Source organism: Nyctibius grandis, chromosome 1 (assembly GCF_013368605.1).
Source record: "Nyctibius grandis isolate bNycGra1 chromosome 1, bNycGra1.pri, whole genome shotgun sequence".
Taxonomy (NCBI): domain Eukaryota; kingdom Metazoa; phylum Chordata; class Aves; order Nyctibiiformes; family Nyctibiidae; genus Nyctibius; species Nyctibius grandis.
The window spans coordinates 55702130-55728900 of NC_090658.1; the positions used below are offsets into that span (position 1 = coordinate 55702130).

General features: G+C 44.3%; 1 protein-coding gene across 3 annotated transcripts in view; it reads right to left on the reverse strand.

Moving 5' to 3' along the window:
* Positions 1 to 209: 209 nt before the first annotated feature.
* Positions 210 to 26771, reverse strand: part of GRM1 (glutamate metabotropic receptor 1) — a 220941-nt gene continuing 194379 nt past the window's right edge. Inside the window, exons 8-9 of one of the 3 annotated variants that reach the window (XM_068395773.1) lie at positions 13042 to 13080; positions 11883 to 11943 (exon numbers count right to left, since the gene is read on the reverse strand). In XM_068395773.1, coding sequence (XP_068251874.1) covers positions 11883 to 11943; positions 13042 to 13080 — 100 coding nt within the window. Of the gene's footprint in view, positions 1045 to 11882; positions 11944 to 13041; positions 13081 to 26771 lie in introns of those variants that run through there. The other 2 variants (XM_068395764.1, XM_068395779.1) reach the window with 2 other exon arrangements.

Genomic DNA, 26771 nt, shown 5'->3' on the forward strand with positions numbered 1-26771 from the left:
ACAGTATTTTTGTTTTTAACAGCTAGAGAATTTTGAGCCCTCAGAATGGATTTTTTCCTTTCCTTTTATTTATTTTTTTGGAAGTTTTTGCCCTGTCATACACAACTTTGTTCTCTGATCTCTCTCCCCCCAGCCCTGGGAGACTTGTCTCCCCAGGACCTCCCAGCGGGCAGCTGCCAAAGTCCTTCTCATCTTGTCTCTTCCAGAGTCTACAGGGTGGATGAGCTTTGCTTATAATCCCTCAGGATGACAGAGGCATAGGTCACATCTGGGGGGGTGCAGAGCACCGACTCTGAGATGGGGGAGCTGGGCACAGAACTGCCTGAAGCTACCGAGTCCCGGAAAGGGGACGGGGGCATCAGTGCTGGAGAGTCTTCCAGAGTCAGTTTGCTTGTCACCGGCTCCTCCTCCTCCTCTGGGTTCTTCTCATAGACATATCCCTGAATGAGCTTCAGCTTCTCACTCTCTGCTTCCTCAGCCAGGGGAGACAGGGGCTCCTCGCTGAAGGCGGCCACCTGGAGAGGTGGCAGGGGTGGCTGCTGCATTGGGGGGGGCTGGTAGGGGGGCCGCACACCATTCCCTGAGCTGGGCGCAGGGAGGACGGCATTGAAGTCAGGCATGCCGGTGGCAAACTTGTTGACCACTCCTTGCAGCTGGTCCATGAGAGACCGCGGCTGCAGGGGCAGGGTCTTGGGGGGCTGCTCAGGCAAGAAGAGGTGGGTCTCCTCTGCTGTGGCCTGCAGCGGGGGGGTTGTTGCCACCCGCCTGTGCACCACCATGGAGGGGCTGCTGGGCTGGTTGAGGTGAACGGGCTCTCTATCTTCTTCCTCCACCACATTGTACAGAGTCTTACTGCTGACGTCAGTAAAAGTCAGGCTCTTGCTTTGGCCATGGCAGCTTTTAGTGAGGGGTTTGATCACCGCTGTCTGATTGCACCCTGTCTCCTGGCTCTTCACATGCACTGAGAGTCTGTGCCACGTGTGTTCCCCCTTGGGAGCTTGTCTTCCACCTGGTTCAGACCATGACACAGACTTTCCATTAGAACTATGAATAAAATAAAGATGAGTTTATTTGCATTTACATTACGCAGACATGGGCAGTATAACAAGCCTACAAAAATACTGATTGCTTTGCCTCATTAATAAGCCTCCCCCCTCCAGTTCTTCGTGTCCTCACAGAAATACTACAGAAGGAAACAACAGTGTCTTTTAACAGCAGCATCTACTGTGATTTTTGATCCAAAGGCATTTACTCCCTGCTGGTTACCCACCCTACAGCCAGCCTGGAAAGCCTAGCCTGCGGGAGGGCTCTGGGAGGGCTGGCGGTGTTTTGAGGACACTAGCTATGTCATTTTATATCTAGTTTTGCTCACCCCACCTTGCAGGGGAGGAAGAAAAAAAAGGGGAAAAAAGTCACAGTAAGAGCTTTAATTAAACCTGATTTGCAGCTTATAGGAAATATTTCCAAACTGTTGGAAGAAAAACAACCCACAGCCTTAGCCTTTGGCACTCTGGGTAGAGAGAGGAATTGTTACTACCCCCTCCTTTCCTTTTTATTCCCTGGCCCCCCTTTGCATTTAGGAACATATTTGCTCTTATAGAAATGAAGGACTCCCAGGGCCTCCATCAGGTAGGAGGCAAACGCACTTCTTCCCAAGCGACTATTATTTACCAACGAGGATAAAATGCTGGGATTGAAAACAGTTGGTTTGTGTGGGTGGAGGAACAAGCAGCAACATGATCATGGCGAGTCGAACCCTCCGACTCCACATGCAGGCTGGATCCCATCAAAACGCTGGGGTGTTTGGCTGCGTGAGGACCTGAGGGTCAGGTCTATCCCTGAGGAACTGTAGTGGGTTTTTGCATTTCCCTGTACCTTTGCAGGGAGCAGCACTCAAAGCAGAGTGGTATCTCATCAGCAGCTGGTGGGATAGGGAGCTGAGCAGCGCTTAAGAGGACCAAGCAATTTAATTGCAGGTCAGGCAGTAGAGATCATTTACAAATTATAATACACACCACTTGGGTGGAATCCAGAGACTGGAGAGAAATTCTGAGATGATTTATGGGAAGCAGCTTTATCTCACAGTTTCATCCCTCAGGGGGCAGAAGCAAACAAAGGATTAAATTTCAGACCCTGTGATTGCAACACAGGTGGGAGGCAATCTGGGTGGGAGGCTGGCACAGCAGTGCTGCCTCCTGCTACTGCACACACCAGGGGAGAACGCTTCCCTTACACACAGCCTGCAATATCTGAGTATTTTGCTTTTCCTTGCTCAGACTCCTGCACTTCTCTTTTTCAGGGAGTAAATAATTACCAGTTGAATTTTGTAAAAGAAATATTGACTGACTTTGTGATAGCTGGAAGAAACTGGTACAACACCGGTACTGTTGTAAATCTTGCAAAACAGAAATGTACATGACAATGTGGTACTTTTCTGCAGTCAATATTCCTGGAGAAAAAAAAAGAATTTGAGATGGATCCAAGCTGGGAAGTTCATCTGCAACTCCAGACTCCAAACACTGGACCTGTGACTCACCACCTTTGTGGGAACTGGCTCACAAGAATGAGCCAGTCTAAAAAATTCATAACTCCCCAAAGCATGTAGTTGGTAGGACTTGGAGCTGTTTGGATTTACAGCTTTAACCTAGAGGGAAAAAAAAGCCAAATTCCCAGCTGAAGAATTAAATTTCTCTGTTATAGTGATCAATGAAAAGATAAGAACGAAGGTTTAGAAGCATTCCCAGTTTGATCAAAATGAGCTGTGGTATGTCATTTTGTTGAAGTGCTATAGAGACAAGCAAATGAATGTAACTGTTGGGCGTGAAAGATTTTTAAAGTAATATTTTAACATACCAAGATCTACAAACTCTTCACACAGAAACATATTCTCTCTGCTTTGACTTCAAAACAAGTCTCTTCTTGTAGAGAGGAAAATAAGTCAAGCGCTCTCATATTGTATTTTGCTGATGCCATAGCTTACAAATACCGCAAAGGGCTTTTCTGAAAACAACATGATGATTATCTCCTATCTCTTATGCTAAGTCCACTTCTGCATCATTTACTTCTTCATATCTAGCTCTGGTGCATCATCTCACTTTTGAATCCCTCCTCACACCATCTGCTTAGTCTCTATCTCATTTTGTTCCCAAGATTTTGTATTTTACATCAAAGGTAAGAATTGCTATTTTAAGGAACTCACTACCTCTGTCTTCAGATTGTCCTCCAATTCAGTTCATTTTCCTCCCCCTCACTCTCGAATTCTGCTCTTATGACTTCTTTCTTCTGTAGCACTCTCCATACTCTACTTAATCGAGCCCAAGTCAACGGCTGTACTTAAATCAAACTGCACTGGGACTACAATACCCAAATGTGAACAAACAGCTTCATCAGGATTTGTCTGTTACCGACTTGCTCTACAGGGAAAGCTGGTGCCGCTGAAGCTCCTTGCCTCCACTTGCCAGGCCTTACTGCTCATGACTCCAATGGCCTTGTGACAAATAGCTTTAGAGCCGCAGTGTCTCTCCGTGGGGTCAATTTGGTGATTTCCACTGGGAAATCTCTCCTTTCTGTTACCATTCTCCTCAGTCTCTTGTTCCAGGTCTTTCCATCAACTTGCTCTCCTCACTGTGCCCATGCACCGTTAGCCTGTTAATGAGTCACGTTTCAGACAGAGTCACAGGACTGTCATAGAAATGCCTGGGCTCTGTCTTGCTGGACAGCTGGTAGGGAGTCATGCTGAGATTGACACATTCAGGCAGAATTAACGATTAACATGCAAGAAAAATGCTTGTTATCCTAGAACAAAGACCAGCTGTCTCGAATGGCATTAATCAACATTTAGACAAAAAACGAAGATGGGGCTGGAAAAGCTCCGACCTGAACTGGGTCTTGGTGAGACAGGAGTCAACTAACTTGAGCAAAGTAATGACAACAATCCTGACTGCATGTGGGGTGCACGGTCACCATTCTCTAAGTGATTGTCACCTTCTTCTTTGAAGGAAACATCCATGGAAGAAGGTGAAGATCAAAATAATCTGCCTGGTATAATGGGAGAAGGGATGATTTTTCTGCACAAAGGCAGGAGAGGGCACCAAGCCAGATCACAGTTGGGGTACTGAAAATGTGATGTTCAATTGCACAGTGACGAGGTGGGACTAACTGGTGTTTTCTTGCTTTTATCAATAGGACAGTTACCCATTTCATGTCCATCATGTATTTATTTGCCTTTCCTAACTTTCTCTCTTGTTTATACAATTTCCCATAGGATTTAGACTTCACACTTACTGTCTAGAAAGGAACTCCTTGGAGTCTCAAGGGATTTTAAGGTTTGTAGTTGTGTATACCCAGTGTAACACTCCAAGTACTATTTCTTCAAATCCTTGCATCTAGCCTAAATGTTCAGACAGGTTCTCGGATATCCTATCAACACATAAGATGGGCTTGCTTTTGCTTTATAGGCAAGGACATATATTGAATTTAGCTGCTGTTTCTCAATTTTCACCACAGCTTTGTCTAGGGTTTTTGTATTTTGGGGGGAATAGTTGTAAGTATATTTCCTGTGTGAATTTTTATTAGTTCCATGAGCAGGTCTGTTGCTATTTTTGGTAATTCAAAGTGTTGTTTTTAATACATGCATTGATCTTTACAATGAACTCTCTGCATGACTCTGGGGCAGTCATTTTCAGATACTTTTAGCAGATTATTATAGACACTAAACAAGCCAGAAAACAACTTCAAACCTTAATACTTACAGAAAGTCTTTAAGAGAACTGATGTACCCAAATCTGAGACTGTGGTCCAAAATACCCCCTACAGCTTGTTAGATGGCTCACTGTTTGTTGTTAAGTATCTCCAGCTGCCCAAAATGCTGCTCCTGCTTGTGAGTAGGACTGCCTCGACCCAATCCAGTTACAGGCCAAGAACAGAGTCCTGCTCCTGCCAGTGTCTAGGGGATCTGACCTTGTTGGCTTCCTTGGAGCAATGTTGAGTCTGAGCACCCCACAACTGGTGATTCCTCCCCACACTGCACAGTCCTGAGCATGTCTTACTTTAGACATTGGATGGCAAAGGTTTTTACATCTTAGAGGCTGAATGCTCCTCAGGTGGAAGATGATTGCCCCAGTAGCTTAAGATAATCTAGTCTGTGAAACTCTCTGATCCTCTTACCTACGAAGATATAGCCTGAGACCCAGAGCACAGAGAATTAGATGAACTTTCAGTCCCGTGTGCCTGAACCTTTGTCTTTTTTGCATTGAACATTTTATGCATAACAATCCATAACTCATACCACATGAAATGGTTAAACAAAGTGATATGTGCTCTGGTGAGGTTAACTTTAGGAACTAACATGTTGGGAAATGGCTCCTCATCTGATGTAGTGCTTGTCACTGCCAGAGTGAAACAGCTGGAGATGCAGTCAGGCAAAGTGCTTGAGAAAGTGCCCTTCCAGTTAAAAAGGAAGGGACATTCCTTGATCTGTTAAGAGTTCATCCCCTGTTTCATCCCTTTAGGATGCCAGAGTTGCGGTCTGTTATTTTCCCCAAGTGGCCGTGAGCTGAGGGAGCGTCTTAAGGTTGCTGAGTGATACAGTCATTTGGGCCAGACCTGGTGGTGTTAGGTTCAGAGCACAGATTTATGATATAAGACTATTCTTTTTTAAAGCAGCAATGGCAATTAACCAGTGGAAGAGGTTATAGGAGAAATTATATATTTTCCCTTTCCTTCATTGTCAGACTGATGCTTTGGCCAGACCTAGCGCCTTGTAGTCACTATAGTAACTGAAATGCCACAGCCAGTAGGAAGCATTGGGATAACCTAGCTGTCCCTTCTATGAGGCTAAAGTCTTAGGAATGAATGTTAAATGCAATCTGAGAAGGGCTTATTAACTTTGTCAGAAAAAATTAGGTCCAAACCAGGTCCTGAGCTATCTTATCAGCAACCAGACGAGGTGGGTGTCAGGTACTGCCCAGGCAACAAATAATGCTCCCACCTTCACAGAGCCTGGGAGAGTTACCAGCCACCTGACAGCTGTGCTCCAGAAAGCAGCACACGCAGGGCTGTCCCTGTGCACTTACACAGAGACGGCCAGCCTTCTGAGACAGCGGGGAAGCAGAGCGAAGGAAAGGCCCCATCCAAAAGCTGTGCATTGGACAAAGCCTTTCTCAGACCAAACAGCAGTTGCTGATGGATGCCCTCCTAGGGAAGCCAGCAGAGGAGTTTCTGCCCTGCCCACAGAAAGTCAGTTAGCCATCCACAAGCTTTCTCCAACCCTGCAGTCATGTGAGAAGCAGTAGCGAGCCTGAACAAACCTCTGTCCCACTGTGGCCTCACTGTTCCCGGGACACAAGCTAACAAGCTTAAAATTTAAGGCTAGTACCTGCACTGCAGCACATTGCAGGTGCTTTGCTGGTATCCCCAAGGTCTCTTCCATTATAGTCTCCACTTCAGTAAGGCCACTGGAGCATGAAATTTGATTAAGGGAGGGAAATGGTTTTAATCCAGGTTAGTAATATCTCCCTGTGCTAAACAGGACCCTCCTCTCCGAGGTGCAGCAGTCAGCCCTGCCACGCATCAGCAGAGCAGGCCACACTGGTTGGCACATTCCTGCAAGCCTAATTTTTGAAGCATTGCTTCTAGGGACTCATCTCTTTTACTAACCCAGGTTTAACCTCTCTGTGGCTCACCCAAGAGTGAGGGAGCCATCATCAACCACTGTCCCAATCTGGTGTATGCTCACATTTTTTGCCTGATAAGCTTCAGTTGTTATCTCCTAAAAGAAAAAAAGAATCACAAACTGATTTCAGCCTTAGTCCATTTACACTGTAATCTCTGTTCGGTGATAAAAGGACCTTACGACAGTTCTTACAATGTGACTCCAGTGACTTCTGTGGTGCTGTATAATTAGAGCAAAGTTTAACCTCCCACTGGTGTTTCTGGAGTTTTAAATTACTGAACTAACTTTTCCTTGTTGCTCTCCTCCCTCTTTTTTCAGGACAAAATTGCCTTGGGTGTGGGACACAATCTTCTATGTAAATTACAAAGATGCTTTAAATGTAAGATGGAAACTGCTACATAAAATACAGGAAAACATAACGCTGTCAGTCTGTCTTGAAGGGGCAGAACCTGATGCGACTTGGGGTTGTTGTGAGTGAGCACAAACTCAGAGCCTCCTTTCCAACCCTCTGTCTTGCATCTGGCTTATGTCAAGTAAATCTAACGTAGTTATTTCCTTCATTAGTTACTCTGCTGCAAAAGTTAAATATTACTTTGATCTGAGCTACACACAGGCTTTCTAATGTACATCGACCCTATTGATAACTGATTTTTTGCTGACTTTTTTTCTTTTTTAAATTGAAATGTTAATATTATACAGTGTGTAAAGTGGATTCAGTAGCTATGTCTAGCCTGAGTACCCTGTGACGTGATCCTGGCTTCCATCCACAGTTTGGGGTCAGATCCTCAGGGGAGGATCAGAGTGTGCCAGCCTCCACAGCCCCCAGCCTCTATGCCCTGGTCAACCAAACAGGGACAGCAGGAGCCAGGGGTGAGGTCACACACTTCACGCTTGCGCTACCATAGAACTGGGTTGCTGCTAGGCTCATATCTGGTCCCAGGGGCAGGGAAGAGCTCCCAAATCCAGCAGCTGAGATATAGCCAAATACCTATACTTAACAATTACGTATATGTACATGGGCACTTTCATACACCTGCAAATTTGGGGGGGCGAGAGAGATGCTCACTGCAATGCTTCAATGTAGTTGAAGTCTTACAACTTTAGTATGTATCACAGATCTTACCTAGCTCAACAAAGGTATGAGAATATTACACTGATAATGCGTATAACGGGCTGACTAACAATTATAGTTACCAGTATTAATTTTTAGTCTCATCTGAAATATAGAAGCTATGTCACATTTCAGTCATCCATCTAATTATTAGTGAAGAAACTTTTGTCTCAACGATATGTTTTTTTAATAACAAACTGATTAAAAACAAGGTACTACAAATAATTGGGAGAAATACATTTGCAGAATTTGCAAACTGCTTGTGATCTGTTGGCTTTGACCTTATGAAAGTGTCCTCAAAAATGCAAAGCAGTGTTGCAGCTTGCAAACTCTTCATTAAGTATTTTGGAAAAAACCAATCGAATAGCTATTAATGTGTTGCTTAGAGAAAACAACCTATTGTAACAGATAATACGAAGTTCAGGATAATAAACAGTTTGTTCCAAATAGCAGGCAAATTCTTCCAGTGTTCAAGAAATGAAGATCGGAAACCTGCAAATCAATGTGAAATTAAAAAGTGCTCTTACTAGTGAAAAAAATTTAAATCTGTTTATTTTGTTGTCATTAATAAGTAAATCCCACCAAATACTCAGAATGAATACATCCTACTGGATCACCTTTGTAATTTTTTTAAGTGTTTTAAAATTAGTGCATGGAAAAAGTGTGATGTAAATCATCATGGATCCTCCAATATCAACGGAGAAGCATATTTGTGTTACCTGAAGATGTGTCTCATCCTGCACATACTAATAAATGTATATGACAGTGCAGCCAATGACAATACCTGAACTGAAGCATTTATTCAGACAAGCTCGAAAAGGAGCACAGCTAATAGAACCTGAAAACTGAAAATTACAATGTGTTGAGCAAAGGAACCTGGAAAGCTTAGGAACACGGGAAGAAAATGATAGAATGAAATGAATTTAGGAAAAGCGTAGGTGGGTGCAACTAAGACAAAATAGTGTGTAGGGCTGGAAGGCTGTGAAGATCAATAACCTTCAAAAAACATTGCACCAAAAGAAATACCATGGAAAAAGATCTCGAGCTGCTGTTGAATAAGAAACACTAATTAATGAATTTTGTATATAATAAAGCCACAAAAAATAGCCCATGAATTCTGTGTTCCCCACTCAAAAGCACTACACCATGGTACAGAGATTAGGAGGTCTTTCCTATGACTGCAGTTTAATAGTAATTAAGATGGTTGGAGGTTTGTCCTTGCTTTCTGTAATGCCCTGTGATTCTGATGGAAAATTATTTGGGGCACCGTGTTTTTTACCAGAAAGATATTGACAAACTGGAAGCTGTATACAGAACAGCAACAAAAAAAAGCCATCGGGGACAGAGAACAGAGTGCGTGAGAGAAAGCTAAAATAGCTGAATGTATTCAGTTTGATGCAACAACCCAGTAACAGATTTCAAACATCTGAAAGGCATTAGCAATGAGGCTGGAAGGTATTTCACACAGCATATAGATGCACAGCTGAGAGCCCTAGATGAAATTACAAAAGGGAAAAATTATACTGAAAATCCAGACTATTTCCTAGTCAATAGCTGTATCAGAGCAGGAATAAATTCCTAATGATCTGGTAAAAGCCTATTGCTCTGGTATGTGCAGCCCTGGCAGAGGTAGCAGTCAATGAGGTCTTTCTCCCACTATAACTTGTCAGATTCTCTGGTATGCTTGAGAATCAAATAAACTCCCAACAGTTTAAACAGTGCTTGAAGAGCCATCAGACTTGCCTTAACATGCCAGCATTTTGAGTGTTAACTTAACCCAGTTGCCACAGGAAGCTTAGTCATGAGGCCCCTCGTTTGTTATATACAGCTCTCCCTAATATGCTGCAGCAGATAAGCAGCTAGTAAAGCCTGTGGGTTTTCTGGGTGTATCTGAAAGTTTCCATGGTAACAAATGTGCAGCTTCAGAAGAAAAGAGCCCTGAAACTCAAAGCTGATGTTTCTGAGTTTTTTAATATGATAATAAATTTTTATTATTCTATATTTTCATGATTTGGCATTTCTGGCCATCTCCAGGATCATACGGAGAATGGAGATCAACATTAGCACAATAACCAATGCTAAGTATTGTGTATATCAAAACATGACAGAATTTCAAATCTCTCCATCTGTTTGCTTGTAACTGGAAGGCAAGGGAAACCATAGCACCCATGGTAATGTCTAGCATCTTGAGTAGCAAAGCAGGGCTTCCTCAGGAAAATCCAGACTCGCAAACTGCTGCCCTTCTGGTGACTGAGACTCAGGCATGAGGCCAGGCGGTGGTGATGGGCATCTGGTGATATGACGGACAGATGCCTACTGCTCAGCCTGGGCTACGTGGCCACAGGGAGCTCAGGCAGCACTGCCAGGCCTCTGAAAGCATCAACCCTAGCTGGAGAGAGAGGGAAGCCTGAGGGGCAGGGACGGGGGAGAAGCCAAAATAGCAAGCTTCATGCTCAGCAGGTTTGAAAAGCTCTGGTGCTTTTTAAAGTCTTTCTTATCTGTGCAGCTGCCACAAGCATTTGAAGTCCCATTGGCTGGTTGGAGTCCCACCAGAGTTGTTTCTCAGGAGCTCATGTGAATGGGGATTTTTTTTTTCCAAACTGAAAAAAAAAAATCCCAAATGCTGTCATGCAAAAAGCAGGAGGTTCAGCCTTCCCTGTGCTCAGGAGCTTTACAGCTTGTGCTTGTGCTTTTTGAATATAATCTGTTGTTGCATTCGCCTTTCTTTGCCTCCTACTGGTACACCTGTGTTGGACTCCCATTTCATCATCAGTCTTTCCAGACAGACAACTGGTGATCTGTGCCCTGGGAATCTGCAGCACTTGCTCCAGATCAGAAAAGAAGGGCACGTTGTTGTCAGACTGGAAGCTAATAACAAAGTGTTTGTACTGCTCCTTACAGTGGCTTTGTAAAGTTTGCCTTTCAGAGTGGCCAATCTGGTAGCTGCACAGGCCCTGTAAAACCATCACTACTGCTCCAAATATATGATGCATTGTATGTATTTCTTCTGATCTGCAAATCAGAGGGGCAGATTTGATTGAATTAACATCATTGCTACCTGTCCACAGATAACATAGACTCTCAGAGGCATATACAGAGCTAGAATGCTTTGTCACGGATCAGAGGAGCTGCACAGCATCTCTGGCCCTACAGAGACGGTGCTGCTCAAAATGCCATGTCAGTGGATCACAGGCAGCTTTCTACATAGTCACTGCACAACCTTCCCTGGGGCAGAGAGCAGGACTGTTTCACATCTGCAGTTTATCAGATGGAAACGAGCATAAATCTGTTCTGGAAGAAATGAGGCGAGGCCTTTCTGTTTCTGTAACAGCTAGCATGTTTTCTCCGCCGGGTTTGTGTTTGCTCAGAGAGGGCAGTATTTCCACTTCTTGTTTCTGAAGAGCTGAACTTTGCTATTGTTCACTGAACAAGAATATGCAGTATCTGAACATCTTTCAGAAATTATAACAGGAAAAATTTCTCTGTTATTGTTTAAAGATACTTTAGGGCAACTGTTTGTTCCTAGGCCGGATTCTGATGGTTTTATTTACATGCGCCTGCTCGTCACTTCCCTGCTCTGCGAATCCCTCCAAACCAGTGTTTTCTGTGTTCCCTCTGCTGGCTCTGCAGCAGCAGATCCCTAACAAGCATAGTTAGCAGGAGCTGTGCACAGCAAAGGTGTCTTGCCGTGAGACAGCCACTAGATTGTTGTTTAAAGCACGCAGGATAATGTCATCTCCATGCAAAACTGTAAAAAAGAAAAAAAATGTTGGCTCAATGGAAAAAGAAGATAAAATTAGTACGAAAAAAAAGGATGCATTTGCAAGTTGTAGGCATTTACAAATAAAATTGAAGGCTTTAAAAAAAAAGGTAAAAGCTGCAAAAAAAATTGTTCAGTGTCCTCTTCATCACATCTGGACAATCAGATTAAGGCATTGTGCAGAACAGGGGACATAAGCAAATTTCCCATCTTTAATGGCATGCACCACATTTGTCCCACCATTAGACATGATAAACCAATGAGAAAGAGAAAGCAAGGGGTAAAAGCACTCTTTGTCATGCAGCTTCTCTTACACATTCACTGCAGTGTGGGATTTTTCAAAGCTGCACATGTGCCGACGGACACTGGCTGGTGGGCGAGAACTCTGGCTGCCTCTTCCTGAAGATTGAAAAGAAAAAGACACCCAGTGAGTGGTTATACACATGTGCACACATGGTGACTATACCACTCGATAGGGTGCCTGTCCCTCACCTACGCCTAAGGGTCACTGTGAGCTTTCCCATTTTTTTCTCCTCATGTTCACTGGGCCTGTCACCTCGACTTGCCACACAGGTTTCTCCTTGGCTCCAGCACGGTACTGTTTAAAATAGGTTCTCATGGTGTTCATCCTTGCTTCCTCTGCTGAGCCCTGATGCCCTGATGCGCTTTACGTACCAGATGGAAAGGGCTGCTGTGCATTTAGCTGTCAGTGGGACTTCTTCCCGGTATCCTCAACACAGGGTGAAATGATGAAAAAGGAGCATCTGCCTTTTGCATCTTCTTTACAAAAGCATCACCAAAAGTTTTTGTGGGTGGAGTTTTTAATATATACTCAGCTCTTGCTTTTTCCTTATTCCCATGTGTCTCTTATTCCCATAATCTGCTTTTCTAAATGTTTCCTTTCTTTTACTTTTGAGCTCTAGCTGAATAGTCACTAGCTTTTATTACATGTGATTTTACTGTATGTGCTTCTTTTTCTCAAGGAAACATTGGCCTTATTGAGGTAGATGCAAAATGAAGAGTCTCCTAGATGCTCTATCTGCAATGGTAATTCCAAAAGGCATTGCAAATTGCATTTTTGCCCATTAATATAAGACAATTTCCACTTAATTTTTCTCCTCTCCCTTACCCTGTCAAGTGGATGCAAACTCTCATTTGTCTTCCCCAGTATCAATAAAAATATATACACACACGCGCGTGCTTTGACAGAAATCTCAGGCATTTTTGCACATGGAATGTATCAATGAATTTCTGCAAAAAAGTTGTCATTGTATTGCAAATAAAATGCAAATCAAAATTCAGCATTTGTCCCCATCAAACAAAAGATCATAGTGCATGCTTGCCAGACTTTTGTTTACCTCAAAACAACAGATTCATGGATGGTATGTGCATGTACTACGTATTCGGTACAGCTGCTCATGAGCCAAACAAGCCAGTCTTCTCACCACATACTAAAGCACGAGAGCACAGCGTGATGTACACAGAATACATGCATACCCATTTTGGAGAGGTAGGTGCCTTGAGATGACTTCTGAACTATTATGAATAAAACACAAATAAGACATACTGCTGAGCAATTTTGTAAACCTACTCACTTTGATGTCTCTAGAATAATTAAATTCCTTACTATGTGTAATGAGATCTCTGAGATTTGACAATTTAAAGGTGATTATAATTAGCGACTTAGCTACCATGCTCTCTCATACACCCTATTAAAGCTACAGAGATTATTAAGCTTCTGATTAAACGGAATAACCAACAGTTCTACAGACCTCCAGTTTTCTTCATCTATTGACAGAACAAGAGCTTTCTACTTTCTGTGCTTGCTTTGTTAAAAGTCAGAAATTAGTACTTTATTCAGTCACAAGAGCTAATTTTACAAAACAAGTAGTAACATGCAGTTAATGATCCCAGAGAAAAATCCAGTTCTAAATATATTCCACACACATACAGTGCTGTATAGAGGGCACACGGCCATGGAGAGCCTTCATCAGGGAGCCTGGAAAAGATGGAAAACTCTTGTTTCAGAGCACTGCTTGGGACCTGGGTCTTTCTGAGTCAACAGGCTTTACCAGCTATCGTCCCTCAGCTACAGCAGTTTGCTGTTGCTTCTGGCTTCCTTTTAGTTGCATCCCATGTTTCCCACCCTATATATCTTCTTACTCAGATACAACCTCAGAGTGAGGTCAGAGCATGAGCATTTTGCTCTCCAAGCTCTGGGCATCTGTAGGTCTTGTTATGAAATCCTCCTGTGTGAAAGGAAGAAAGACGCTTGCTTCCTCAGACAGTCCAAAATGCTTCCTAACATGTTCAAAATACAGTGAAATCTCTTCTTGCGGTGGCTGCAGTTGTGCTCCTCAGTCAAAATCAAACACAGATATTACATGTAATTAATAGATAATGCAACCCCCAAATGCCCCGCCAGGTTTGCATTCTGTGGGAGGCTGTTGTTAAAATGCTGCCGAGCTCCATCAAAGCAGTGATCTGCCTTTTGGTGAAGGTCAAGGGGGAACCTCATATGGTGATATACAGTATATACACTACAGAAATCAGCTCTAAATCTCAAGGTTCATGCTTCAGTAGAATTTGGATTTGGATTTATAGTGAAATTTGGATTTATAGTGTTATGGGAAATGTACTGCATGTGTTGATTATACTTCAGTGAATTATAGAATCACAGAATCATAGAATCACAGAATCAATATTAGGGATTGGAAGGGACCTCGAAAGATCATCTAGTCCAATCCCCCTGCCGGAGCAGAATTACCTAGATCATATCACACAGGAACGCGTCCAGGAGGGTTTTGAATGTCTCCAGAGAAGGAGACTCCACAACCTCTCTGGGCAGCCTGTTCCAGTGTTCAGTTACCCTCACCGTAAAGAAGTTTTTCCTCATATTTATGTGGAACCTCCTGTGTTCCAGCTTGCACCCATTGCCCCTTGTCCTGTCAATGGATGTCACTGAGAAGAGCCTGGCTCCATCCTCATGACACTTGCCCTTTACATATTTATAAACGTTAATGAGGTCACCCCTCAGTCTCCTCTTCTCCAAACTAAAGAGAATCACAGAATCACAGAATCACAGAATCAGTCAGGTTGGAAGAGACCTCAGGGATCATGGAGTCCAACCATTGCCCTGGCACCACCATGTCAACTAGACCATGGCACTAAGTGCCATATCCAGTCTTTTCTTAAACACATCCAGAGATGGTGACTCCACCACCTCCCTGGGCAGCCCGTTCCAATGTCTAATAGCCCTTTCTGAAAAGAAATTCTTCCTAATGTCCAACCTGAACCTCCCCTGGCGAAGCTTGAGGCTGTGTCCTCTTGTCCTATCACTAGCTGCCTGGGAGAAGAGGCCAACTCCCACTCCACTACAACCTCCCTTCAGGTAGTTGTAGACGGCAATAAGGTCAGCTCTGAGCCTCCTCTTCTCCAGGCTAAACAACCCCAGCTCCCTCAGCCGTTCCTCATAGGTCAGACCCTCCAGACCCTTCACCAGCTTGGTCGCCCTCCTCTGGATTCTCTCCAAAACCTCAACATCTTTCTTGAAGTGCGGGGCCCAGAACTGAACACAGTATTCAAGGTGCGGCCTCACCAGTGCCGAGTACAGAGGGATGATCACTTCCCTAGACCCAGCTTCCTCAGCCTCTCCTCATAAGGGAGATGTTCCACTCCCTTAATCATCTTCGTGGCTCTGTGCTGACTCTCTCTAGCAGTTCCCTGTCCTTCTTGAACTGAGGGGCCCGGAACTGGACACAATATTCCAGATGCGGCCTCACCAGGGCAGAGTAGAGGGGGAGGAGAACCTCTCTCGACCTGCTAACCACACCCCTTCTAATACACCCCAGGATGCCATTGGCCTTCTTGGCCACAAGGGCACACTGCTGGCTCATGGTCATCCTGCTGTCCACTAGGACCCCCAGGTCCGTTTCCCCTACGCTGGTCTCCAACAGGTCTGTCCCCAACTTGTACTCATACATGGGGTTGTTCTTGCCCAGATGCAGGACTCTACACTTGCCCTTGTTATACTTCATTAAATTTCTCCCCGCCCAACTCTCCAGCCTGTCTAGGTCTCTCTGAATGGCAGCACAGCCTTCCGTTGTGTCAGCCACTCCTCCCAGTTTTGTGTCATCAGCGAACTTGCTGACAGTGCACTCTATTCCTTCATCCAAGTCATTAATGAATATATTGAATAGAACTGGTCCCAGTACTGACCCTGAGGGACTCCGCTAGACACAGACCTCCAACTGGACTCTGTCCCATTGACCACCACTCTCTGGCTTCTTTCCTTCAGCCAGTTCACAATCTACCTCACTACCCGATCATCCAGGCCACACTTCCTCAGCTTAGCTGCGAGGATGCTGTGGGAGACCGTGTCAAACGCTTTACTGAAATCAAGATAGACCACATCCACAGCTTTACCATCATCTATCCACTGGGTTGTGTCCTCATAAAAGGCTATCAAGTTGGTTAATCATGACTTCCCCTTGGTGAAGCCATGTTGACTGCCCCTAATGATCCTCCTATCCTTGATGGGCCTAGAGACAGCACCAAGGATAAGTTGTTCCATTACCTTTCCAGGGATGGAGGTGAGGCTGACTGGTCTATAGTTACCCGGGTCCTCCTTCTTGCCCTTTTTGAAGACTGGAGTGACATTCACTTTCCTCCAGTCCTCAGGCACCTCTCCCGTTGCCCACGACTTAGCAAAGATGATGGAGAGTGGCCTAGCAATGACTTCCACCAGCTCCCTCAGCACCTGCGGGTGCATCCCATCAGGGCCCATGGATTTATGGACATCCAGATTGCTTAATTGGTCCCTGACCCAGCCCTTATCAACCAAGACAGACTGACTCCTCCTCTATCCTGACTTCTTCTGGGGCCTCAGGGGTCCGGGGCTCCTCAGGACAGCCTCCAGCAGTATAGACAGAGGCAAAGAAGGCATTCAGTAACTCCGCCTTCTTTTTATCCTCTGTCTCCAGGATCCCCCACCTCATTCATCAGTGGGCCTACATTGCCTCTAGTGTTGGCTTTACCTGCAATGTATTTGAAGAAGCCCTTTCTGTTGTCCTTGACCTCTCTTGCAAGGTTTAATTCCAAGGAGGCCTTAGCTTTCCTAGTTGCCTCCCCACATCCTCTGGCAACAGACTTATATTCCTCCCAAGTGGCCAGCCCCTCCTTCCATGATCTGTACACTCTCTTCTTCCACTTGAGTTTGCCCAGCAGCTCCCTGTTTAACCATGCAGGTCTCCTGGTACCCTTTCTTGACTTCCTACCTGTTGGGATGCTCTGATCTTGAGCTCGGAAGAAGCAGTCCTTGAATGCTAACCAACTATCTTGAGCCCCCTTACCTTCTAGTAGTACCCTGTCCCATGGGATTTCCCCTAGCAATTGCTTGAAAAGGCCGAAGTTGGCCCTCCTGAAGTCCAGGGTTGTAATTCTGCTAGCTATTCTGTTTCTGCCACATGAGATCCTGAACTCTACCATCTCATGGTCACTACAACCAAGGCTGCCCTCAACCTTCACCTCTTCAACCAGACCCTCCTTGTTAGCGAGAACAAGATCCAGCAGCGCTCCTCTCCTAGTTGGCTCATCCACCGTTTGCATCAGAAAGTTATCATCAATGCACTGGAGGAACCTCCTGGACTGAGGATGGCTGGCTGAGTAGGCCTCCCAGCAAATATCAGGGTAGTTGAAATCCCCCATGACAACCAGGCCCTGTAATTGCGAGACTGCTCTCAGCTGCCTGTAGAAGGCCTCATCACCGTCCTCATCCTGATCTGGTGGCCTGTAATAGACACCCACAACAGTATCACCCCTGCCAGCCTGCCCCTTAATTCGCACCCACAAACTCTCAACTCGCTCCTGATCCGCCTCTGGACAGAACTCAATACATTCTAGCTGCTCACTCACATAAAGAGCAACTCCACCACCTCTCCTTAGCGGCCTGTCTTTCCTGAACAGGACATAGCCATCCATGACCACATTCCAGTCATGCGAGGCATCCCACCAAGTCTCTGTGATTGCCACTAGATCATAACCCCCCGACCGAACACGGATTTCTAACTCCTCTTGTTTATTTCCCATGCTGCGTGCATTGGTGTACAGGCATTTCAGGGAGTGAGCTGAGCACACCGATTTCACCCTAGGGGGATGGGAGGCCTCCTGGTCTGCCTCAACACTAGAGCGTTGCCCCAGTGGTGCAAGCCCAGCTACTACCCCATCCCCCTTCGAATCTAGTTTAAAGCTCTCCGAATGAGCCCTGCTAATTCCTGTCCCAGAACCCTTTTGCCCCTATGACATAAACCTTTCCCATGTATTACCGTCACGCCTGTTGTCTTATAAAACCAGCCATTATCAAAGAAGCCAAAGCCCTGCCTGTAGCACCAGTATCGTAGCCAGGCATTTATGGAGAGAATCCTACTATTCCATCCCATGTCATCACCCGAAAACGGAAGGAGGGAGGAGAAAACAACTTGTGCCTCAGACTCTTTCATCAACTGACCTAAGGCCTTGAAGTCTTTCTTCATCCCCCTCAGACTACGGGATGCAGCTTCCTCCCCACCTGTCTGGAAGATCAGCAGTGGGTAGTAGTCTGTGGCCTTCACCAGGTTGGGGAGTTTCCTGGTGATATCCCTGATTCGGGCTCCAGGTAGACTGCAGACCTCCCTGTGATGGGCGTCAGCTCTGCATATTGGGCCCTCAGTTCCCTTTAAGAGCGAGTCTCCAACAACTAGAACTCTTTTCTTCCTTGTGGAAGAGGTTGCTACACGCCTGTCAGGTTTTTCTGACTGTGGTGAGACCTCTGATATAGCTTGCCTCTCCACCACATCTATCCACATGCAGAATTATTCTGCAATTATCAAATCATTGTCAACTGCATAAATAATAATAAATATTTTTGAAGCATTCAGTATGAAGTATCCTTGTAGGCTTGCTTTGTCTTACTAGTAGTGTGTGCTAATACTGCAGAGTCCTGATTCAGGATTTGTGCCCAGATCTCTGTACCTCTCTTTTTTCCTTCTATTTTTAATTATGGCAATGTATCCTCTCTTCTTCCTCCCAGACTTGCAGGCAGTGATGGAACTTCACATACATTTATCTGGTTACCAAAAAATAAGGTAGCCTGCCCATCTTTACAACATGAGGATTAATGGGTCTTTTTTGGGGCAGTCTTCTCAAGGGTAATTCCTGCTGAGTGATTATTTGTATCCTGAGCCCAGAGGCAGGATGGATCTTCTGTGCATTTGAACAAGGAGCTGGCATACCATCATGAAAGTGTCTGAACTGCTTTGTAACGAACTCCTGGGTGCAGTACCAGGGAGTCTGGAAGAGGAAGCAGAGTGGTAGTGCAGAGGGTTCCTGAAAGAAGTGGATTAATTGCTTTACTTTATGTTCTTTGAAGCAGAAAAATGCTTCTAGCTAGTCGTTCAGAACAGGGTAGGTAACAGGCCTGTTGAAATCTGCAGTGAGGAATATAAAGGATCTGAGGGAAGAGTCACTCTTGCCGCTATTTTTTCTCTTAAGTGTAAATGAATCATCCCACGAGGCAAACAGCTATGTCAGGATTGTAAGAAAGTGTAAATTGCTATCATCTGTAATGTTTTACATCTGAACAGCTATGAAACTAGAAACATTCACCTTCTGCTCTGGAATTACTCTCTCTGCTCATCCAGACTCCCCAGACAGACACAAATTGAAAGACTCTGTCTAGTGTTCAAGACAACTGAAGCACAGGACACCGTGTTACCTATCATCTGAAGCCACAGTCAGAGATCCTCCACACTAGATGTTGTCCGAGCTGTAAGAAAAGCTTTCGCATTCACCGGTCAAAACCATACAGAAAAGTACAGCCTCAGATTTTATACAATCTAATCTGAAACAAGTGACCATCAATAGCATTAGGAAGAAAGCAAGGTGGGGAGGAAATGCAATAGAAGTGCTGACAGCATCATGCTGTTACTTACACTGATAGCCCTGAATCATCCCCTAGTTTTTAAGAACTTATGTATAACCCCTAGCTTTAATACAGGAAAGGAGAAGCCTTGTGCCATGTGCCCTCTGGCACACTCCATCACACCCTAGAGTAGTTCCTGCTCCAGCACTCAGACTGACAGCCCTCCGCACTCCCAAGGGGCAGCTCAGTGACGCCACAAACTTTCTACCCTGCTTTTCACCTCCTCGACCCTCTAGCAGTCTGCAAGGTGACTGGGGAGGTAAGCACACTTCATATGTAGAACCAGATCAATAAAGTGCTCAACTAAACACTCATCCCAAACCCTCTTGCCTCTCTAAATCTGGCATCTTCCTAGGCAGAAGCACGTTCATCTTTTGATGTTTGTGTCCTTGAAAGGTCAGGTTTTATGTATGGTTGTCATGGCTGGATCACAAGATATCTACAGAAAAAGAAGCAAGGCTGTGCCCTTTTCCTGTAGGAAGAGGAACTGGATTTTCAATACCTTTTGTATGAGCCAGGTTCTGATAGAAGATTTCTGCAATACATTTCATTAAGCCAATAGATAAAGTTGGGAAGATGGACAGGTTTTCAGGATGGGTTTTAAAATTAATTTAAAACACAAGTCCTGAATTCCAAGCTAAAAGTGATGGCTGGAAATAATTGGTTTGAGTTTTAACTTAATTATGCTAATCAATGGTGCAGTGGCAGGTTTTGGAGAGAAATAAATCATTAAGAGCTGTGGAGCAAAGAGCACTGCAAGTAGGAGGGAGGTTATAGGTTCATTCACCCTTGCCAGGCAGAGTGAGACAGAGGTAATTATCACCCATGGAGGACTGAGGAGCGAGAGGGATTCCACAGCACACCCTCTCTGTCGAGGTGTGAGCATCTGCCAAAGAGAACAGAAGGGACACAGTCACCAAGGAGAACATTGTCCCAGTCAGATGCCCAGAAAGACCCAGTGCTGAGCTGCACGGTGGAGACAGAGCTAAGGCTGCACTTCAGGTCACCCCGGGCCAGTGGGAGCCAGCTGTGTGCCCAGGGGAGAGTGCTGGCCCTCCCGGCTGCTCCTGCCTGCTGCTCCACCCGCCCCGCCGCCCCAGCACAACCCTTGGTGCAATTGCTCAATCAACTGGCAGGGAATGACAGGGACAAATAATCTGGGTCACAGCTAAACCAGAAAAAGAAAGGAAAAAAAAATATTATCAGTTCCCCGCTTCAGTTCAGAGCATGGCCGTCCAGGCTCTTGTCCCTGCATAAGTGAAGGGACAGCATGGGGTGGAAGAAGGCTTTGGGTGTCATTTCTGTCTTAGGGCAGCTTAAAGCATTTGTGGATTTGCAGGCTATGATAGCCCAAAGTAGCTGCAGGCAAATCTCTTAGTGTCCAGGATGGTGGCAGGAGAGATTTTTGAGATAACATATAACCCTAAGGGTTAAGAAATGTGTATAGCCTTACGTTTCAGTTATGAGAAAGTAAAGGAGGAAGGACTGCGCACTAACTGGGGAGCACAGAGATGCCTGGGGTCACACTTCATACTCCACGGGAGCCTGTACTGCCCAGATACGCGAGTTCCCACTGCCCACACATGCAAGCCCTCGCTACACACCCACGCCAGCTCCCACTGCATCCCCGTGAGCCCACACCGCACACATGCAAGCTCCCGAGGACCCCTGGGAACAGCTGGGTTGCCCCTGTGTGCTCACGGCATTAACCTGCCACCTGGGACACGAATGAGAGCCAGCAGCAGCGTGGGTTAGTGCTGGCTGGCCCAGCCCTGGCAGCCCATGGCTTGGCGGGGCTAACACCACCCACATGCTTAATCAGCTCGCTGGGCATTTTTTGCAGTCATCTGTGCTGCTGTGTCTGTGCTTTCAAGCGTAGCCCCTTGTCAGTCCTTGTCTGCCTGCTCAACCTAGATAATCCCTCCGTGGGGGGCTTACACAGACTCTGGGATTTGCTTTTTTTTGTTTGGTTGGTTGTTTTTTGGGTATTTTGCTGCTGGCTCTCTGGTTAGTTAGCTGGTTTGGGGGCGTTTGGGATGCAGAAAAATGAGTAATGTGGAGTAAGTTCCAATTTCCAGACAATCCTTGATCTGGGGATGCAAGGCTTGTAAGCCAGCTAAAACAGGCTGAACTGAACCATCTGAAATGGTCTAGCTTGCGCCGTGAAAAGAAACGGCCAGATGAGAACATAAAAAAACCCATTTTAAATGGAAGTAGAGAGGAAGACTAACAAGAGCTTTAAGTAACAAAGCCACAAGCACAGACATTCCTGGCTTTAACACACTAAGAATGAGGAAAGATGAATAGTGCTAGGTAAAGAGAAGAAGGTTATACTAGCTAGAAGGTGGCTTGCAGATGGGCATTTAAATTCAGCCTGTGATTCTCTGGGGGTACCTGGGACTGATCAGACTGAAACTGCAAACACCAGCAAAACACCTACTAGTGAGGAGCTGCTAGAATCAGATTAGGGGGCGCTTGTTTTGCTAGAGCTTAAAATCAGCTTTGACATCTCTGGCTGTGGTGCTGCAACACAGATGACCTAATCTAATGATTTGCTGCTGAAAGGGACGACTCTCACCCCTGTTCCCCAAACCAGGGGCAGCAGGGACACCTTCTCCGGTGCTGACATTAATGTTATCTGACCTTGAGATCTGGCTCAAGGACAATCCAGCAGACAATAATTCACTTTTTTCTTTTTTTTCTCTCTGTAAGGTTAATTTTACAGGGTGGAAGCAAGCTACATCCTGCATGCCACAAACAAAGAACCACAGAGCAGAGAAGGGGAAACAGCTTAAGAAGAGATAACTGAAGCAGTAAGCTAGAAGTGGTAAATTGTTTCTAATGCAGTAATAAAAAACCTGAAGCTTTTAGTTTTCAAGTGGGCTTTAAAGTGACAAATTGTGTGATTACTTGTAGCCTGCACTATTGTTTGCTGTTTACTGTGATAATGCCTTTTAACCTCTGCTTGTCAGGTGTGGGAGGCTGAATGCCAGAGCACATACATGCTCTGAAGTATTCACTGACTTGTTATTTCAAAATTAAATAGTCTTTAACAACTTTAATGTGGAGGCAGATGTTCTATTGATACAATATACTTTCCTTTTCAGCCCATGCTTTAAGTGGTTTCTTAGAGTCCTTTGGCATAGCAGAGAACATAACTTCTGTTGTTCGTCATGATTATTAGTGAGTCTTTGACAGTGGATGTCTTCTGTGTGGACATCAAATCTGACATATTCTGTTCTGCAGACTTCCAGACCTGGATCTGGAAACCCCAAAGATCTGGCAGTGCTGATTTTGCCCATTCAAAGTCCTTGGGGAACAGAGCTAAGAACTGGGAGAACAGAGGAGAATGTGGTCAGATCTCTGCTCTGGGTGTGAACGGTTCTCAGTGTGTTTGGGACAGATGGAAAACAGTATCAGAAGACAGGTGAAAAAAGCATCAAACCATATTAGCTAAAAAAAATCCAAGTCAAGAAGGAAGCAAAGATGGAGATTTTGAAATTCCTCACTCTTCCCATTACAAACTCTTAAATCACCATAGACAAAAATAAAGAGAAGAAAGTTGCTCCATTACAAACATCTGTGGGATTGGCATTTAGCAAAGACTACATCCAGATTGTGGACTGAGTAGTGCACCAGAAGTTAGCCTGAGCTTTGCTACACATCGTATCCAGCACCAGTGTCTGCATCTTCTGTGTTCTGCGAAAGTAATGTGAAGAATGGAAAAATTAGGATGGTATTAAATGTTGTAGGAGGTAGTACAGGTGTTTGTAAATGAAATTATCTGAATTTTGGGGTATTTTAAGAAACATGGACGTTTGCAGGTGCCTGGCTAGCATGCTGTGTCCTGTCCCTGTAACAGCTGGAACTCAGCTGATGATGATGGTAAGGCACAAAGGTGTGCAGCTTGTGGTCTCACAAAGGCTAGTGCAATCGGCAGTATTTCATGTTCTTGAGGCATACGTAAACTGAAACTGCTTGACTTTTGTTTCCAAGTTTAATAAAACTCCCATTGGCAAAAATACTCCCAGCTCTGGGAGCACAAATAGTGTGGGGGGCAGTTAACCTGAGCTACTGCTGGTGAGAAATGTTTTCAAACCCTTCCTTAGGATAGGGAAGAGGTGTAGACGGTATTCCCGAATTACAGTGATGATGTAAGTCAGGATAGTCAGGTCTTTGTACCTTGGTGACAGCAGGCATCATCCTGACAAATTTGTTTTGAAACACATTACTGATCAACTGGCAGAGCAATGTGTGGGCCTCTTCACATAGCAAACAAAATGTATGTGCTAGTGTCATCCACCAAGGGCTTCGAAGAGATTTCTCTAATGAAACATAGAGCAATACTGGACTGAGACTAACAGTGTATAATCAGGATAAAACCCTGCTTGGACAATTTAATTTCTAACAGGATGGAAAACTATACACGCCTACAGTCCTGTTACAGAGATGGACCATCTTCTCTCTCTCAGGTGCTCTGTCAGCATGTGTTTGCAGCATCTGCAGTTTGTCTTGCAGTGTTTTGTTTTTTGGGGCATCCCTGAGCAAAGGGGAGCGCTCATCACAGGTAGGGACAAGCTCAGTGGACAAGCCAGAAAGTGAGATGCCTTTCACATCAGTGAAAGAGGTGACATCCAAGAGTGCTGTCTTCTTCTTGGGTTCTTACATGTTTGTGTGTCCCTAAGCATGAAAAAGGATTAAATAAATTAGCAGTAGCTCTGCATTTCACTTTAGTAACTTTGCACTGAATTTCTGGGATGAATATTTTCAAGAATATTTTTCAGACTGCATTTTAATTTGAGGAAAAAAACAAACCGCTGTATTAACTGTTTATAGATATGGATAGTGCTTGTGCTGGTTTATAGCCTTATCCTTATATAGAGAATATCAGAGATCCACGTGATACTCTTCAGTACCCAAATTTTTGTTCACCTCTAAATTAGCTCAAAGATGTATGAAATCACAAGGTGACTGAGAGATCCCTGCAGAATAAACACTTGCAGAATATCCTGTGTGTTTATTCTAGCAAGTATTTGTACATGAATTATCATGTGTTCGTGAAATGTCACAGCTCTGTTTGCTTCTGCTGAGGGGAGGTGAATAACTGAGACACAGTGCTGAAACATTACACCTTTGAGGATAGGAAGGAGGTTAAATGCATTCTTGACTTAAAAAATCTTAAAATTAGCCACTAGGAGACTTGTATTTTAAGATGCTGAATTAAATAAATAAATGGCTGTTATGCATTTTAAAATGATATTTCGTACTGACCCCCCTAAACATGGGTCAGTGTGGTGTTTTTTTTCCTACCTATGTGCTTATGAGAGTTGGAGTCTGACTTCTATATGTAATATAGGGAAATATCCAGGGTTTTAGGTGCTTATCTGAATGCAACCTTCAACACCTATTTATTTACCTGACACTCTTAAAAGGAGAAGATTTCTTCCTTATTTTTCTCACAGAGAGAATTCTAAGCAAAACAATGTGATCTTATGGTGCTAAGGAGATAAACATCATTTGCTGATACCCATATGTGAATGCAATTGTTTGTATCACTCACTGTTGAGTTGGTGTGGTTTTGTAGCATCCTAACTGGATTGTATGACTACATTTCAGAATAAAAAGGCAATAAATAATATATATACAAATACAAAAATACAAGGAAATGTAATACTTGATCCTGTCAGGCAAGAAATTAAATTACAAGTGGTGTCCTTATTCCTGTGTTTTATGCCAAGAAAGATACTAGCCTTCCCCAGGATTTCTGTAGTACTGCCTTTGCTTCCCTTCAGTCAGGAAGCAGATATTGTGGTACATAACTGTAAAGCTCCTCTCTGATGTAGTTTTGTATTTATGCATCATTATGTGCAAGTATTGAGATTCATTACACAAAGCTGCCTGGTGCTACAGCAGCGCCCGTAAATAAAACAACATTTTGTGATTCAGCATCTTGAGAGCAGCAAAACAAGAGAAGGAGCTGTAAAGCGAAGTTCTCCAGGAGTCCTTTGGTAAGAACCAGGCTACCCTCAGAGACCATTCCTTGGGTTTATGTCCTGTCAGAATCCCCTGGGAGGATGGAGTTGTGAATATCCGTTAAAAGAAAGTGTCAAAACTGCCCTGGACTGGCAACTTCTGAGAAAGGGAGGAAATTACATAAAACCTTACACAACAGCCCTGTCACCTAAAGGGACCATCCAAAAGAAATGTGGCTCTGACTGGTGACAAAGAAGCAGAAAATCTGGGTGGGAGCCCAGGTGCAGGTGCTGTGTCCTGTAAAGTAGTTCCATATAACCTGGGTTTTGTCTGAGAGAGGTTTATCCCCACTGCTCTTACTGGGAGGTCACTGCAGAACCTCATTGCTTTCCTTATTTATTTCTCTTAAATGTAGTCTCGGGCAGCCTCTGTTTGGTCACAAAAAGAAAGTCAGAGGAATAAATCTAAACTGCCAGATCTCTTTGCTTGTACTTAGTGACAATTGTCCCAATCATATTTGGTATCTGTCCCTGCTCCTTCTCCTCAGCTTGCCTTAGGAGTGACGTGTGATTGGTTATGCACATGCTGGGACTCCCATTAGCTGAGATAATTTGCAAGGAAAACTTACAGTGCCTTATGCAGCCTTGCCCCTTATTTCTCATTAGATGGAAAAAGTAAATTCTCTATCTCCAGACTGGTTATACTGCACATATATACACAGATACACAATTCGGTATATAATTTGGTATACACATTAGCCATGTCTGTTTTTTAAATAAATATTATTTTTAGTATTCATTTACAACACTAGAAAGAATGTAAGTGTGGAAGAGACATCTTAGAGTGATTTGTCATCTATTCTGTGCTTTTTCAGATGCATGGGACAGAACTAAATCATATCTATTAAAGCTAATGCAAATTCAAGCCTAAGAGGACAATATTAGATATAATTACATAGCTCAAATTTAATGGACAACCCTTCAGCAGGGCTAGAAGAGATTGCTCTTGCATCATTAAGTTTCAGACTCCCGTAATTGTGTTTCTTTCCGATTCTTTAACATCAATTGTAAGAGTCCCTTTGGAAACATGTAACTGTCTTCTGGGAGTTTTAAATATTCACTTAAATCAATATACTGACAAGGACTGAACAGCTTGACTGAGTTTGTGGAATTTTCTTATTTGAAATTCGCATCACATACAGGAGAGAACTGGGTAAGAGCTGTTACCTGTCACAGTGCTATGTGTCCACAAAATCATTAATGGTTTAAGCCCACTAAATAGTCCAGCAAAGCCAGCA